General features: G+C 39.1%; 1 protein-coding gene across 1 annotated transcript; it reads left to right on the forward strand.

Moving 5' to 3' along the window:
• The first annotated feature begins 315 nt into the window (after positions 1-315).
• On the forward strand, positions 316-16,650 carry tcima (transcriptional and immune response regulator a). The gene is made up of 3 exons (XM_088413157.1): positions 316-569; positions 15,596-15,712; positions 15,791-16,650. Exon 3 carries the CDS (start codon positions 15,820-15,822, stop codon positions 16,120-16,122), a length of 303 nt encoding a protein of 100 aa, XP_088269283.1. The 5' UTR covers positions 316-569; positions 15,596-15,712; positions 15,791-15,819; the 3' UTR covers positions 16,123-16,650.
• The last annotated feature ends 316 nt before the right edge of the window (positions 16,651-16,966 follow it).

Consider the following 16,966-nt stretch of genomic DNA (forward strand, 5'->3'; position numbering starts at 1 on the left):
CAAATGTATGCAGATAACGTGTCCAATATCGATATCCAGGATTGAACCGGGAACCTTGAAGTCTTCACACTAAACTTTCCCCCGTTATTATTTACCACGCAGTGTCACACAAAAACATCAAGGATCCCATGAGTGGCAACAGAAAATATAACTTGTCAGTTAATAACTATTACATTTTATTACTTATATCTCCAACTCCAAATGATCCATTTTGACGGGCATTAAAGACTATGCCTCTCACCCAGCAGGCGATTTGAAATGAGCCTTTGATGCTTTAATCTTGTGGTTTTGACTTTGATAATTTGGACAATGTACAGTTTTGTGTTGGCAATGCGGATTAAGACGTATGATGGAACAGCAACGTGTGGTTTCTTCGTTTTCCCACACATCCATCCCTTTACTGTCAAATAACTAGACATTTAGGGGAAGTTTTTGTAAAGGAGAAGCGCGTCTTGGTTCAGGTAAAGGAGTGGACTAAATATTCTAACAAATTGCCAAAGCCAGGGGGTGATTCATGAATCCCAAAAGACAGCGATCACAAAAATGGCAGGAGGAAACCGGATTAGCAGGTAATCAAGTATTACTATGTTTTCTTACTATTTTTCTTCACCAACAGACAATCAAGCTTTGAAAACTCTTTAAAGATACCACTGCACCTTTGCCCAGGGAAAGAAGCGGACCAAATAAGATACTGAAGGGCAAAACTCAGGATAGGACTAGAGTTTTAGATCTTCATTTTAATGCTCTTCAAACAGAGGTAATTCAGCCATAGCCATCTTTGTTAAAAACAACAACAACAAACAAACAAACAAAAAGCACCAAGCTTCAAGTCCTTGCTGAGAACGATTGTAGGAAGCACAAGTTACCGAATTTGGTTCATTTCTAGAGTGATTGAAGAAGAATCGTGTCCGGCCTTAATCAGTTCATAATGTTAAAAATGCGAATAAAGGCATTTATATTAGTTTTATATTGTGCTGGATGACCACTTCAAAAATATCAAACAAAAATTGCTTGCGTTATACAAATTCACCACTAGAGAGCAGTGTCTGTCTGTTTTCGGATTCCACAGAAAGCGCAAACGTAAACGGGAAGCACTGCAGTCCATTTTAAGAGGACAAACGCGTATTTACATTCGGATGATGCGTTAGATGTCAACTCACTCTCCAGTTTGCAGGTTTCAGCAGGGATGGTTTCTAAAGCTCTGACATTGTGGAGAAATATGACTTGCAAATGTCTTTCCAAAATTGTAGATAGAATATTTCACGTTTCATCATCACGTTTGAAATAATCGGCTGCAGTTTAAAACATGCAGTTTCTGACTAAATTAGCTTTTTCTGAGACCAAAAAAACCTCTTAGGTTTAAAAACACCAAATCAGAGTAGCTGACCCCATCTAAAACGGCATATCTTCTTCCACCCCTAGTAGTAAAATTTAATTTCAGATAAATCCGTCACGTGTGTGTGTGTGTGTGTGGGGGGGGGCATTATTTATTTAATTTTCATTGGCTCTTATAACTGTGAGGATATGGGAACACCTGGTTCACAAAACATAATATTTCAAGTAAGAATTATTATTCACGGAATGTGTGCCCCACAACGTGTATGCAGCTCTGTTTGCGTAAACTTTTTGGCATGGGAGAAAAAGAAGTGACAAAAAGTATGTCTCTTTCCTTTTCCTTCATATTTTTATAGCACAGTTACCCTTGATAGAATGTCTGACTCTATTTCATGCAACCCTGTTTGTTATGCATATGATCAGAAAAAGACTTTTTTTTTAAACGTATTTATGTAAGTAGGTGTGTCTACTTGGTCAGCAGTAACAGCTAGCTAAACATTAATCTGTAAGATGGGCCAATGAATGCTCTGATAGTTCATGATTTATTGTAACATCATTTGTAACACCATTTTTTTAAGCCCGGATGTTCTCCAATTCTGAAATGAGCCAGATAGAGATAGAAAGAAGTGATGGTGATTTTGGAGGCCGATGAAAGAAAATGAGGGGCTTCAGAAAGTTGCATTTGTATTAGTGGCATAGTATAGCTAAGCTCAATGTGGTACTATTTCATTGCCTGGAGGCACCTCTGCATAGAAATCAACATTTGAATGTCAGAGTCAAGTCAGGTCATTCAACCACTGGTCTGACCTGAATGATCAATAAAGGATGTAGAAGTGCATGTGGAAAAATAAACAGCCTGCTGGCGATGATCCATGTCAACATTACTGTATTGGAACAATTTCTCATCTGCAATCAGACTGGCAAAGGCTAATCAATTAAAGTAATCGTTTAGTGTTAATTCTTACTGTTAACATTTTTAGGACACGAGACAGAGAAGCAAATCATTTACAAATCAACTTGATAAGAGTACATTTACAATTGTTACTCGGGTTATTGTCGATGGGAGCAACGCCAATAGATGGCTTTCCCATGACGACACGCACCTCCTTCAAAGCCCACGCGTGGCTGCCACTTTGGAGTTTGACGAAATGGTGAATATTTGCACAGTATTTTAATATGGAAGGAAGGACAACGTTTAATTTCATTGTTTATCTGTGCTAAACTTGATCTAGGACAAAATACAGAAATCATTAAAAGAAGAGATTATTAAAGAAGATCATTAAAGAAGAGATACTTTGATCTAGGACAAAATAAAGAAATCGTTAAAGAAGAGATACTGATTTATGGCTTGTCTGACAGTGATATACAAAAATTGCTCTTTACAACATGCAATATAATTCTGAATTGTATTTAATCTTGTCCCGTTGTCATTTCCACCTATGACTAAAAATGGTTTTTAACTTTTTGTCAAACTCAAGGGCCAGATCCGGCCCGCCACATCATTTATGTGGCCTGCAAAATATTAATTATGACTTAAAGGATCTGGCTAAAATACCAAATTTTCATGTTGTCAACTTTTACAGATTTTTTTTTAAATGATCAATACCCCTTTTGAATAGTTTTTAGTGGCCTCTGATTTCAAAATGTGTGGATAGGTGACGACCATACATACCGACTACTATATCTCTTTACTGACTCGTTCTTCATTTATTGACAACCTCTGTTTACCATCAATTTTGAACTTCCAACCGCTACTTTTTTTCCTCACACTTTGAACCCTGTGGTTATAGACCAGTGCAGAGATTCGGTAGGTTTTTATTTCTCACCACCAGGAGGCACTCTCCATTAGTAAACGCAACCAAGCATGTGACTGCTATGTTGGCGCAGTACTATAACCATCCGAGTGAGTTGGTGTTATGTTAAAAATATGTTGGTGGTGCTCTTATTTCCAAATGTGAAGGTATGTTCAGTCTGTGTTAAAGGCATGATGTTGCTGTAACCTGGCAGTTTGAAAAACAAGTTGAAAAACGAAAAAAATAAAAAAACTTCTATACGCCATATTAAACATCTGGCATTACGACCTGCGGCTTATAATTGGGTTTGTCCTATATTTGACAAAGGTAGATTTTCTGTTCAAATTTGGCTTTTGTGGCGTATAATCCAGTGATATGGTACTTCAAATTGCAAAAGAAAGTCAAATGGAAAAGCTGTATTGGCTGCAATCATGCAGATTTACTTTGCGCCTTTGTAAGCTTGCACTTGGTCACATAAGAGACACCTCTTTTTTTTTTTACTGGGTGTAATCGTCAGTTGCTCCGATGGCCAAAGTTTACCAGCTCTTCTATCTTCCTCCTGTGGTTCATCACTCTGTCAGTGAACTAAAATTTGCACTTACTAAAATAATAATAATAATAATAATAATAAAAAAAAATCTTCCGCCCTCATGTCATCATCACCGCATGTAACGTTTTGAGTAACGTGTTTGTGAAACAATGTTGATATCTGATAGCATAAAATGGATATTTGTGGTGATGGTAATGATTTTTAGACAAAAACAGTACATTTGTTGTCATCTTGAGCAGCGATCTTTATCACTTTAACGCCTCCTTTGTCAATCTTACTCAGTGAACATTCTGGTGGTAAATGCGAGCATGTAAACATCGGAGTGAGGCACGAACATCTAGAAATGTGCGAGACATGAGATTAGCCCGTTGGTTCACTTGCATGCGATGCCACTTCCTTGTGCTACATGAGAATAACCAGAATGCTTTGCTCAGCAGTGAGCAACCAATGTATTCATTCAAAATGTATGCAAAATAACACGAATAATAATTGATTTCACAACGAATGTGTTAACCAAGATTGCATACACGTTTGCATTTCACTTCATGAAACCATGACTGTGGATCGCACAACAATGTTTTTTTGACAGCGTTGTGGATAATGTCGCTCCATCCAGCCATCCATCCATTTTCTAGAGCCACTTATCCTCACAAGGATACATTGCTCTTGCTGTAAAATCTACTCATTCCACCTCATGCTTATGTTTGCCCTAAATATGTTGTTTGGTGCCCATTCCATGTATCTCATGTAAAACATTGAATGTCTAAAATGTGTCCGGCAGTTAGGGGTAGGCTCTCGAAGACGATGCAACACACGTGGCTGTTGCTGCAAAAGCCACGTGCCGCTGCGTGAAAAAGACAGGCTTACTTGCTAAATTCTGCCTTGTTCATATTGCAGTGTGCATTCGGTAGCAGTGACTGAGTGACTGCTGACCTCATTTCAGTGTTGCCGCTTTATCGCTCACTCCTCTCCTCTCTCTTTCCTTCTCCGCCTCTGGTCTTTCTGTGGTCAATTATTGTGTGCTCAGCGGCACAAGCTGAAAACAAAAGTTCACTTGTATATTTTAATTAATTATTTACAATGAGCATTTCTCCACATTTAATTCAGTAAATGGATCTAACTTGTCTGCTTTTCTCCTTCAGTTGTAGTCAAATAAGAATTTGTGCAAAAAAACAGAGCTTAAACTAGAGATTTAAACATTTGATTTTTAGCCACTCATTTGATTTTTAGCCACTCTTTTAATGCAAAATACCAATACAACCTTCACACATACTTCACATACTATATTTTAAAGCCAGAATGAAAGAACGGTTCTGTGTCTGGCAAACTTCTTAGGCTCGTTTCTCAAACCGCCATACCGGTTTGAACCAGCCTCAATGCAACGCAAGCTGGGATTCTCAGTTCCACCTCCCAAGTCACCACACTAAGCACTGCTAAACCTTTCTGAGCTCATAGAATTTCCTGAAAGGCCAGCTGTTAGACTTCCTCATAGTCTACCATTTAGTTTCAGGACAATAGTCGGGCTTTTTATTTCCCTTTGTAACATGCTTTCGCGATCTGGAGTAGAGCTCTTACGGTGGCCATTAAGACCATGCCCCCCACCCAGGAGGCAACTTGCTGGGGTTTGAATGAACCTTTGTGACGTAATGGCTTTGATTCGATGACTTGCCATGCAAAGAAGAAAGACGTGTACTCTACAGCAACATGTTTCATCGCCACAATGTTCAAAAAAAATGAGGAAGAAGTACATATCGCATGAAAGCCTCATATATAAATAATAAAAAATGTTGTTTTACCTGATACAAACAAGTATTTGTCAAGATGAAAAGAATACAGAATAGAGATTTAGAATTATGAGAATAAATTAAAATGTGTTTTGAAGCACTATTGCGAGATATTGCGAGAACACGTGTGAGAACACGTGATTACAGCACTGTGTAGTACATAGTGATGTCTATGAAAACACTTTGTTCTGTCCAAAGAAGCGACCCCAGCATTTGCAAAGTCACCTCAAACTGCTTACGCTGATGATGGTGTTGATGTTCCTAAAATTTCAGTTTGTGAAACTTCTACTTCTTAGGACAAAATCAAATCCTCAACAAAGCTATCTGGTATACTGAATGAATTAGAATCAAGATTTGAACACTGAACTTTTCTAATCTTTTTTTTCTTTTCTTTTTACCCCATTGTGGCCCTAACATTCCTTTGTAATCTATTAGCTGAAAACGAACATGTATTTATTTTTTTTTCTGCCTGGGGATGATAGTCATTTGAGGAGCGTTTATTTTGTTCTTTTCACTCAAGAACCTTGTCACCAAAAGATTGTGTTAAGTTTGGACACAGAAGGCCGTTTCTCATTTTTATAATCAAAGCAAACAAAGCAGCTATAGCTCGTGAGGTGTGTACCGTATTGCTTTCATATCCACGAAACTGCCACTGATGACTTTTTCCTGATCATCCCCATCCTTGCGTGACCTGGCCCTCCCGCCACCATGAACAATGGGGCCGCTTACGACCGGCTCCAGCACTTTCCTCGGCTTGGCGCCTGACCAGGATTCATCGCTTCATGATTCTTTGTTCTGTGTTGTCTTTGTATGGTACTTGCGCACATCCATTTTTGCAGACGTAGCCCAGTTTCAAACTCCACTCAGGGACTGTTCCCACTACAATAAAAAAACAACCAAACCAATCCAATCCAAATCATTCAAACTTTCGAGAAAGTAATAAAATAAACTTTGCCAAATGCTATTTAAGTCTTTCAGTGCCAAGCATTATCTGAAAAGTCAACCCCCCACAGTGACAGCCGATTTCAAGCATTTTGAGACATCTTTACAGGCTCACAGAATATTGTATTGTATGACTATGTCAGTGCTTCTCAATTATATTTTGCCAAACCCCCCCTAGGAAAAAGAACCCCTTCCCCACCTCCACTCAAAGCGCTGACTATAAATAAGAATATTATCTTTAAAAATTGTAAACGTATATCTAAACCTGTATCCTTATTGAATGAACAAAAGAAAAAAGCAATAGAAATCAACTTTCAACAACTGTTAGTTCATTTTTTACAGAGTTTGTACATGTTACAGCTTTGTCTGAAACAGAACAAAAAAAATAACCAAGCGCATCAAAGTGCCTGAAACTTAAAGATAAATATAGTTAATACAAAAAAAAAAGTTTACAGAGCCTTTTTCCTGGGGTCATCCACGCCCCCCCCTTTGCATCACCTCACACTCCCCCAGGGTGGTCCGCCCCACATTTTGAAGGATTGGATTCCATACTTTACCCAGAAAAAGACTAACATTCTCCCTTTTTCCATTCTTTAGTAATCACTTTTTGAAAGTGACACCAAGCTATTTTGGACAAAAGAAAAATCCTCGCACATATACACTTTGACACAAATATTTTTTTAGTAGCATATGAAACATTTCAACAGTCCTTTCCTTTGATAAAACATGAACAAAAGCTGAAAATGTGTTTTGTGATGGCCAAATAACAGTTGCAACAGTGCTCGTTTGGCATATAATTAAGAAGAGCGCTGGTCACGATACAATATTTATACTATCAACTAGGGGCCTGCAATGGGTCCTCAATATCATCTTGTCCAACAGTGACCTTAATATGATCCACCTGATTCACAGAGGCCCTCCGTGTCTGGCACGGTGCAGGAACCATTGCGTGGACAGACGAACATTACGTTTGGCCTCAGGCCCCTGCAGTGCAGCCAGCTGTGAAGCGAGTGGTAGCCGGATTGAGCCGGTTCAGCGTGATAACGCCCGACATTGCCTGGTAGTCTATGTGGGCTATGTGCTCAGTCATTTAATCTACATGCACAGGTCAGTCCTCCCAGGGTGGTGGTGGATAGGGTGAACGGGGGATAATTTGAGAACAGTGGAAACATGAACTCTGCTTTGCGTGCAAGTTACAATAAGGACTGTGGGAAAGTCTATTTCAAATATTGTGAATTTAATGAAGAAATGCATGGTGAGTTTGAACTCGATTGGAACAGAAAAATATCTCCTTCAGATTTGATGAGATTTGACCTCAAAGTATTCCAGTTTATTGCAGACAAAAATGGTTGGCAATCCAAATAAGGTTGTACAGTTTAGTCCAGATGTGTTTGGACAGACACAGGTGAGTGGTTTTTGCATTCATACATCAACACATTGGTTTGAAAGTTGAATAAAGGAAATTGAACAAACAAACAATGAAGGCAGGATGGAATTGTAGACTCCTCTTTTAAGACGCTCCACAAAATATGCACTTTCAGTGCCATGGATGACAATTCTCATCTTTTAAAATAGTAATGAAAATAATCATTCTCATCAAATATGTATTTTATGGAGGGTAGCTGACACCCATGACTAGTGCTTATCTAATAGGCCAATTGAGCACTATGGTGATAACTGAATAGGCCAATTGAGCACTATAGTGATAACTGCTGACCAGTGGATGGCAATGGATACATCACATACTTGTCATTATAAGTAATGTATGTACAGTATGTATGTAATATCAACAGCGGACAGAAGCGGCGCCAAAAAACAAAGGTCAAGCACAAACATATAAACTGTGAAACTAATTCATTCCCAAAAGGCCCGGTACCAGTTGATCCACGGAGTGGTACCGGACCGCTGAGCTACAGTATATCCAATCTATATTTGCCGCTGAGTCTAGTGGAGGTTACAGGCACGATTAGGAAAAAATACTCCTTTCGGAAGGGTGCTATATCAATTACAGTAAACCCTTGTTTGTCGCGGTTAATGGTGGGGACCGAAATCCCCACCCGATAAGTAAAACCGCGAAGTAGCGTCACCCCTCCCCCTCCCCTCCATGGAATTTTCATGCATTAGTATGTGGGTACCTGAATTTTTTAAAATCTGGAACAGTAGTTATACATTACATATTTAAGACAAATATTAGTGCAGTACACATATTTACCTAAATCTTAAATTATGAAACTAAATCTTAAATTATTAAACCTTAACAGTAACTGTTCTGTTATCCCTTCCCATCTCTTTGGCTATTGTCTCACGGAGAGCCGCGGCTATATTAACCGTGTCCGGAAGTCTAATTAGAGTGAAGGAGTTGTAATCTACTCCTGCCCCAACACCTGCTTCATTGGCCAATGGTTCCACTGGAGCATTGTAAATTTCTTACCTAGATTTCATTTGTAATAAATTGGAATTTCAAGTGTAAACTATGATTTTTATCATGTTTGGTCAGCTACAGGGTTCACTCTAATTAGACTTCCGATCGCCACTGATATAACCACGGTTTTCCGTGAGACAATAGCCAAAGAGATGAGAAGGGGAAGCACAACAGTACAGTTATTGTAGAAGGTTCAATAATGTAAGATTTGAATAAGTATGTGTACTGCAGTGTACCGCTTCTCTCAAAATTCATATATAATCTGTGAACTACTAATAATAGTTGTATGATTTATTGCTGGCTATGACCACTGGCTATGACTGTCATGCAAAATTCATCAGTATATAAAGTAATTTTGTGATGTAAAAGCAACAAGTAGACTGACTAAGTCCCAAAGTACACATGGCATTTTTAGTTTTTTTGCATGTCATGCAAAAAAAATAAAAATACTGAGTCCTGCACCTACCTGCCCTTTATTTCCTGTCACACAGTTACATAAGCAGTCACTGGTCAAACAGACACGCTGGGAGGTTGTTGCAGGGACTGTAACACATTCTTGGTAAGGCCCTGATGACAGTTACTGTATAACCACAGGCTAAATATTATTTTCCTTCAGCCTGTAGAGACCAGAGGTGTGTATTGTAGGTCAAATTGTTTTCTCTTAGGTGTTGAGTTAAGAAATTTAAAATGAATTCAAAGTAAAAATATTGTCCTCCAGATAATTACGGTACTTTAAAATAAGTAAGTACTTATTCAGTTAAAAAAAAATGGGTACTGATTAACTTTTGATGTTAATTCTTTCTTTCATTAGGAAAGAAAAAAATTAATCTTTTCAGCGGTTGAAGTGGGTTTATGTATATATTGATTTTTGTTTTTTGCAGTTTTTTTTCATAGCTGTCTTTACATGGACCAATTGTGTTTTGTTCCTCCATTGGGATGTTTTGGGAGTAGTTAGTGTTTCACTGATTTCTCCATTTTAACCCTTTAGACAGCAGAGTCAATTTAGGCATCAGCGTTTTTTTTTTAATGTTATGTTACTTTGTTCAAAGTCCTTAAGCTGGAAGGCAGAATCCTTGCATTTCAAATCACTTTATAGGAGACCCCCGATATCAACTGCTTGCATCGTGAAGGCTAGAAAGCAATTTTCTTTGGATTGGTCAATAATTTGTAAAAATAACACCCATACTCACTTATGTTGTCTGTTGCCACACAAGCCATGAGCTTGGGCTCCATATTTGGAAATATATTATACGTCATGGAAAATTATTATTATTATTTTGTATTCATTATTAGAGTATATATATATTTTTTTTATATTCAGATGCATAGACCCGTGCTTCTGTCAAACATCACAACCAAGATTATTTTCATCAGTCGGTCCATCTCTCTCCTTTGCAACGCTGGGTTGAATGAACTGCATGTCTTTAAAAAAAAAAAAAAAGAACCTAACCTATAAAAATGTTTTAATTGCTGCGTTGCATAAGATTTCTGCTGATTCTCGGACTGCAGGGTCATATGTGTCATAGTCCATTGAGAGCATGGGTGTCAAACGTACAGTACGGCACACAGCCTGCAAGAAGGTTTAATCCAGCTCGCAAAATTATTTTGAGAAGCATTAAAAATAATAAACAAGACCAAACCAATTAGTCGTCTGTTGCCCATAATCCATCTGTTTTCTATAGCCACTTAGCTTCACTAGTGTCACTGGCTTGCTGGTGCCGATCGCAACCGTCTTTGAGCAGTAGGAGGCACCCTGGACTGATTGCCATCAGACAAATAAACATTCACGCTCACAAACACACTTAAGGGCAATTTGAAGTGTCCCATATACTTAGCAGCATGCATGTTTTCGGAATGTGGGATTGGCAGCATGCAGGTTTTTGGAATGTGGGAGCAGATCGGAGTGCCCGAAGAAGAGTTGTCCATAGTCGACATGCGTCTGTTTACAAGCAATGCCCTTGATGAACAGGGGAATTGACCAGTTGGCACACTTGCACAAAATAGCTTGCTGCTCAGTGACTGAAAGTGGAACATTACACTAGCATTCAAACCAGCATTTGCGTCTAGCTTTGTTGTGCTACTGCTTGGAGCAGGTAAAATCCTTCAATAGTTTCAAAGAGATTCACGGTGGGTGGGATTTTTATTTTTATTTTATGGCTCAGCAGTTAGCACAGAGCGCTTCCGTATTTGACATGACGTCCTGACATTTTCTTTGTGTGTTTTCAGCTTTTTCTGTCTGATAAAGACAGATATTAACAATACTGTGATCCCTCCTACTTCGCGGTCTCAGATATCTCGGTCTCAGTACTTCGAGTCTTTTTTTCCAGGAAAAATAAAAAATATTTCAAAATAAAAAATCATTTTAAAAATGTGCAAAAATGTACAAAAATTGAAAAAAAGCAAAAATGTATATTATACAGTACTGTATTGATCAAATAACAAAGTAATATTAGTTAAGAACTATGTTAAGAATTCTTGAAGCGTTGGAGTTCGTGACGTTTTTATCTTATTTTGAAATGAATGCTTTTAATTTGTTGGGTCGCGTTGCATTTCCGTTTCCTGTTTTACGTTCTCTGTGCGTCATTTGGCTCGTTACGGTGACGTAGTGAATGACAACGTAAGCTCATATTTATAGTTTATTATCATTTACGTTGATAACGCACGCTACTGCCTATGTTTAGTAAGCGATGAGTGTTTATTCTGTTTAGCTGTTCGTTTGTGGAGAGGTTGCACTTTATAGTTAGTGGTAGTTGTTAGTTGTTGCTAACCCGCTAATGTCGGCTAAAAATACAGTAAATTCATAGATTAAGTGTATATATGTTAGTTGACTGACTTTAAGATGGTTGTTGATTTATTATTCAACAGATACTACATGATACACCATACATGAGCCAAAATAAATGTGAAGTTCAACGTGATGACTTGCATACTCTTTCACTAGAGTCTTGGTGCAGATAACCAGTCCTGAGAACAAATTTTCAACAAACTAAGCAATATTAGTTATTTAATGAATATACAATACTGTTAATAATGGTAATAAGGATAATGTAATGTTAAATAATAGGAGGAAGAACATAAAATAGGCAAAAAATACCAAAACAAAAGGATTGTTTATGGTTACTGTGGCTATATTGGGGCGTACATAGAAATCTAGGAACTGATACCCTACTTCGCGGGTTTCAGACTTCGCGGGGGGTTGACAGCCCCCATTAACCGCGAAGTAGGGGGGGGATCACTGTATACCGTATTTACAATTGACTGTCACTATTTGCAGGGAATTGGCATTTGGGACCAGGCTGTCACACATGACAAAAATCTACTTATAATCATTGTTTTTGAATTAGTTGATTTTACCAGTCAGGCCCTCTTGAGAATACACTTTACCTGAGCTCAAATGAGTTTGATACTGCGGATTTAGAACATTAAAACCTACAGTTTATATCAAAGTTAAGATACACGAAGTATCAAAAAATGATAGATCCCACTAGACTTAAAATTATGGGATGGCAATGCTGTGTCCAAAATGCACATATAAAACCACAAGAAAACCCAAAGTAATTAAAGAGGAAACGATCACATTAATACATGTTGAACTCTTTATTATTGAAACTTGGACATTAGACTTTTCTCAGTCACCTTTAGGGACATCTGCCAGCGTTGGTTATGCAATATCAGCCAAATTTAAACCACTGTGTAAAATATTTGATCGTTGCACAAAGGAGTCAACCTATTGTCTCCTGTGAATTTCCCTCCCAGGGGTCAAAAAGACACAGCCTCAGTCCTTGTTTAAGTTTACTTGCGCTTTTGTTAAGATAAAGTGCGAATACTTGGCGTTTACAGGAGAAGAGGGTCAGCGGCTCAAGGCTCTGCCTTCCGTCAACTCGCTGAAATCTCATTGTACGCTGCTTTTGCCTTGTGCCTTTGGGAACATAAATATGCAGCTTTTATTTTATTTTTTTAAGTGCAGACATTTTACGTCCCCAGCCATGTCACCTGTGGCCTGTCAGATATCCTGTGGCGACGCATTGTTCGCACAGATCTGCAAATAATGCTTGTCGGGAAGAGCTGGACCCTAGTTCACTTCAAACCCAGCAAGGATTCCTGGCTCATTGTTTCACCGAGCAGTCAATGCCACATGCCGGGCATACTGCGTATGACCTTCAATGTGTTGCATTCACAGGAAAAAATATACTTCCTGAGTTACTTATCACTATGGCGTGGAGGACTTTCTTTTTCCTTATAAGGCACTCAGGATGTGAGGCGGTAAAGCCAAGTGTAACAGTTTTTTTTTTTTTCTATTTAAACTTATACGCCACTGTTTATTACCAGAATTGCAACTGAACAGGGCCTCTGTTACTTACCAGATAAGATCAGGCAGCCCCACATGGCCTCACTTCCACTTTGGTTGTAAATATGACCCAAAAGCCTCCAATTTGAAGTAAATAAGAAGCAATCCAAATACCCCCCCTCTCCGAAAAATTCCAGAAATGCTGATTCAACCGATGTGTCAATTTTGGGAAACTAAACAAATAAACACACTTTTAGTAACATCTGCCAGTAAATTATGGGCAATAGCGTGTATTTGGCACGAATTAAGAAGCAAATTCTACTCATTCATTCATAATAGGGGGCGGCTGATTTAGCATTGAAAATGACATCAGGGTTGCTGAGGACTCGGTTGATGACTAATCACGGCCTAACTTATGAACATCACATTACTTAAAAAACAACCAACCGGTCATTTGGTATTTCGTGAAATGTAAACGCAAAGTAAAATATAGTCTATGCAAAACAAACAAAAGCTACAACTTTCAGTAAGAAAAAAAAAGTTCAATATTCTATAGCAACATCTTTATTTTTTAGCTGTCCCTTTCATTATATGTCATATTTTAATAGTTTTTTTTAAACACACTGCAACAGCTTACTATTTTTATATTATTTTTTCTGGAGCAGGTCATTTGGTATTTTGTGAAATGTAAATGTAAAGTAAATTATAGTCTATGCAAAACAAACAAAAGCTACAACTTTCAGTAAGAAAAACAAAGTTCAATATTCTATAGCCAAATCTTTATTTTTTAGCTGTCCCTTTCATTATATGTCATATTTTAATTGTTTTTTTAAACACACTGCAACATCTTACTATTTTTACATTATTTTTTCTTCTATGACAGTATTTTTTTTAACAATGCCTTCACAATCACACCAGCATAATAGTTTTGGTTTCAGTGATTTAAAACTGCATCATACTAATGCCTGTTGATAATATTTTAGAGTGAGCTATTTGAGATATGTGAAAGCCTGAAGATATTCCAAACAGCTCTGAGTATGATCCATTGCATTTCTACACAGCACTCAAGCTGTTGCAGAAGCTTCAGAAAATGAAGCCATTTTCAAAGCAGTTGGCCCCAAACGGCCCACAAAAGCTTCATTTGCTCAGCACAAAAAATAAGTATAAATTATACTTAACATTGAAGTGTGGTGGGTTTTTGAAAGCGCAGTATTCCATGTCATTGGCATCCGCCATCTTATTTCGCTGCTTGATGCATGGCCGGCGGATGACATGCACATCGACTACCCATCCCCAAAAATACTCCTAAACCCTTTAAATTCATTTTAAATTCATCACATTAATTGATGCGGCTGATAACATGAATGCAGTTCATTTAGTTGCCCCGACATGGCGCTGGTGTATTGTTGGTATTGAGAGAACTTTGTTTAGGTTGTTTCATTTATATGTTTTTATTTTACATTTCCAGCAATTTAGGCATCCATAAAAGTCCATAAAAGCAATAATTTTCATTTTGGGATAATTTTGAGCATGTAAGTTTACTTTACGTTTAGTTTAAGATCATTTTAAATACAGTAATACTATAATATAACTAATTACTTTGGAATGCCGGTAATAAGTAATAAATAAGGCATAACAGCTTTGAAGTAACTTGCCCAACACTGGATGCGAATGGTTAAACTCACATACGTCTTTATTGACATTTTACCCCAGAAGTGAGAGGGAATGCTCACCTACCATCACACGGTTCTTTTGATTGTGTTATACTTATGGCCTAAAAGTGTTTTATATAGCCTGTGAGCTCCTGTGGAATTACAACACATCCAGCTTGCAATACAAGAACCAAGCCGAAAAATGAACAGGATTGAAGCAGCAAAGAAGTTGGCAGATCTGTACATGTTTATAGGTGTTCAACTGAGAACTAAGATGGCAATAGCATTTAGCGTTAGCCAACGTTTTAGTAGAAACACCAGTTCACAGATGATCAATTTTAATACATTTCTTTTCTGTCAGAGGAGGGAAGAATGAAGTAGCTACATTTGCTGCGATCTTGAGAAATGAGCCCCTTGAGAAATGCAAGGCAAAGTGTCGTTTTGGCTTCCATTAGAATGTATCATAATGCATACATGCCAACTAAGTACCTGCTTAGGACCCGACAGCCTGGCGGACCCCATCAGGAGAAAGTTAACAGTTTGGTGCGGTTGGTGATGGTGGACTTGGTGGGGGTGGTGATGGGGGTGTATTCGGACACAACAACGTATCAAAATAAAGTGCAACTCTTGGAGCAAAGTTGTTCATATTTATTATGGTTTCCTAACACCTTGACAATTTCCCATCCTATTTAGTATTTTTTTTTTCTGAATGCATGATAGCAACGTCTGCTCGGTTTCATCAGGAGTCATTTGCTTAAAATTTAATTGTATTTTTTGATGTTGTATCATATCTGTGAATTTACCTTAGTTTTTATGATTCAAATCATAGGCAGACAAGCAGACTCCGCTCATCTTGGAGTGGAAGCGTCCTTTTCCTGCTGCACGACTGCTGACGTCACTGACTGGCGGAGTGATCCTCCCACAGCAGCCGTATAAATACTCATAGGTTCGCTCCCCTGCGCTCACTCAACCTCAAAAGCCGCCGCGCAAGAGCGCTCAGCCACTCTCTCTGCCGCTCTGTCAGCCTCCGAGCCACGCCACCCGAGAGATAAGATGGCCGCGTACGTGTCTTCAGACTGCCGCCGTGTCAGCCCTTCGGTCCACGGCAACAAGTTTGACACGGCTCACCGCAAGAAAGCCGTGGCCAACATTTTTGACAACGTCAGCCAGGACGCCCTGACCAGACTCTTCCAGAAGACGGGCGACATGAAAGCGGAGGAGCGGGTGAGGAGCATCTTCTCCTATTCTCACGACCCGGAGGAGACGGCCCGGGCGCTGATGGCTTTGAAGCAGAGGAAGAAGGACAAGTTCCTCCAGATCGCGGGCATGCTCCGGCACATGCTCAAACTCCGCTGATGGCTTTGCTGCGGCCGCCTGTGTCTTTCTCACTCGGCTCGGCTCGGAGCCCGGACCGCGCGCGACAACGCTCCCGATGGGACTCGAAGAGCGACTACGGCTGATCACCTGGGCCGATGTCGGTCGTGCAAAAGGCCACCTGCGAGGTCTCGTCGGAGCGCCGGAGGTGACGGAAAGTCCCGCCACGAGCGGATGGAAGAAATGAAGATGAAGGGAGCAGTGATGGACTTGAAACCACTTCCCTGAGACTTGAACGCAGTCATGCGGATGCTCTGCCGCTGTGAAGCAGCAGCACACAAACAAAGGAGGTGTTGGTGCAAAGCTGCAACAAAATGAGACATTTAGTGCCAGAAGAAGAACCTTCGTGGATGCCTGTCCTGAACACATGCCTTCTTTCAACTTGAACACTGTCACTGTAGTGGCTCCTTTGTGTCACTCTCAACGATGTCAAATAGCACAATGTCTTTCACGAATGAAGTGCCCCATTCTTTGTCCTTTTTAATAAATTGCTTTGTTTGCAAAATTTAAGCTCTCCCTCGTCTTGTGTTTTCATCAATGCACCCTTATCTTTGTGTCGACATGAACCCGCATTCTCGACTTGCATCAAGAGTACACCTCACGTCGTTTGAGACACGAGAATGATGAAAACAACTGCTGAGCTTCAAAACAACTCCAATGGCCGTAAAGGTTGCATTTAACCCTGTATTCTCAAACTGTAAACATGGTCGGGAAACAAAGGGACTCAGGTGATATGCTATTATACCCCGATAGTCACCGTAATAGTTGAGAATAATTATAGCTCTGGGTTCAAATAAGATGGGGGATCAGTCAACATTGTGATAAT

Source organism: Hippichthys cyanospilos, chromosome 1 (genome assembly GCF_059441005.1).
Source record: "Hippichthys cyanospilos isolate Australia breed blue-spotted pipefish chromosome 1, RoL_Hcya_1.0, whole genome shotgun sequence".
NCBI lineage: Eukaryota > Metazoa > Chordata > Actinopteri > Syngnathiformes > Syngnathidae > Hippichthys > Hippichthys cyanospilos.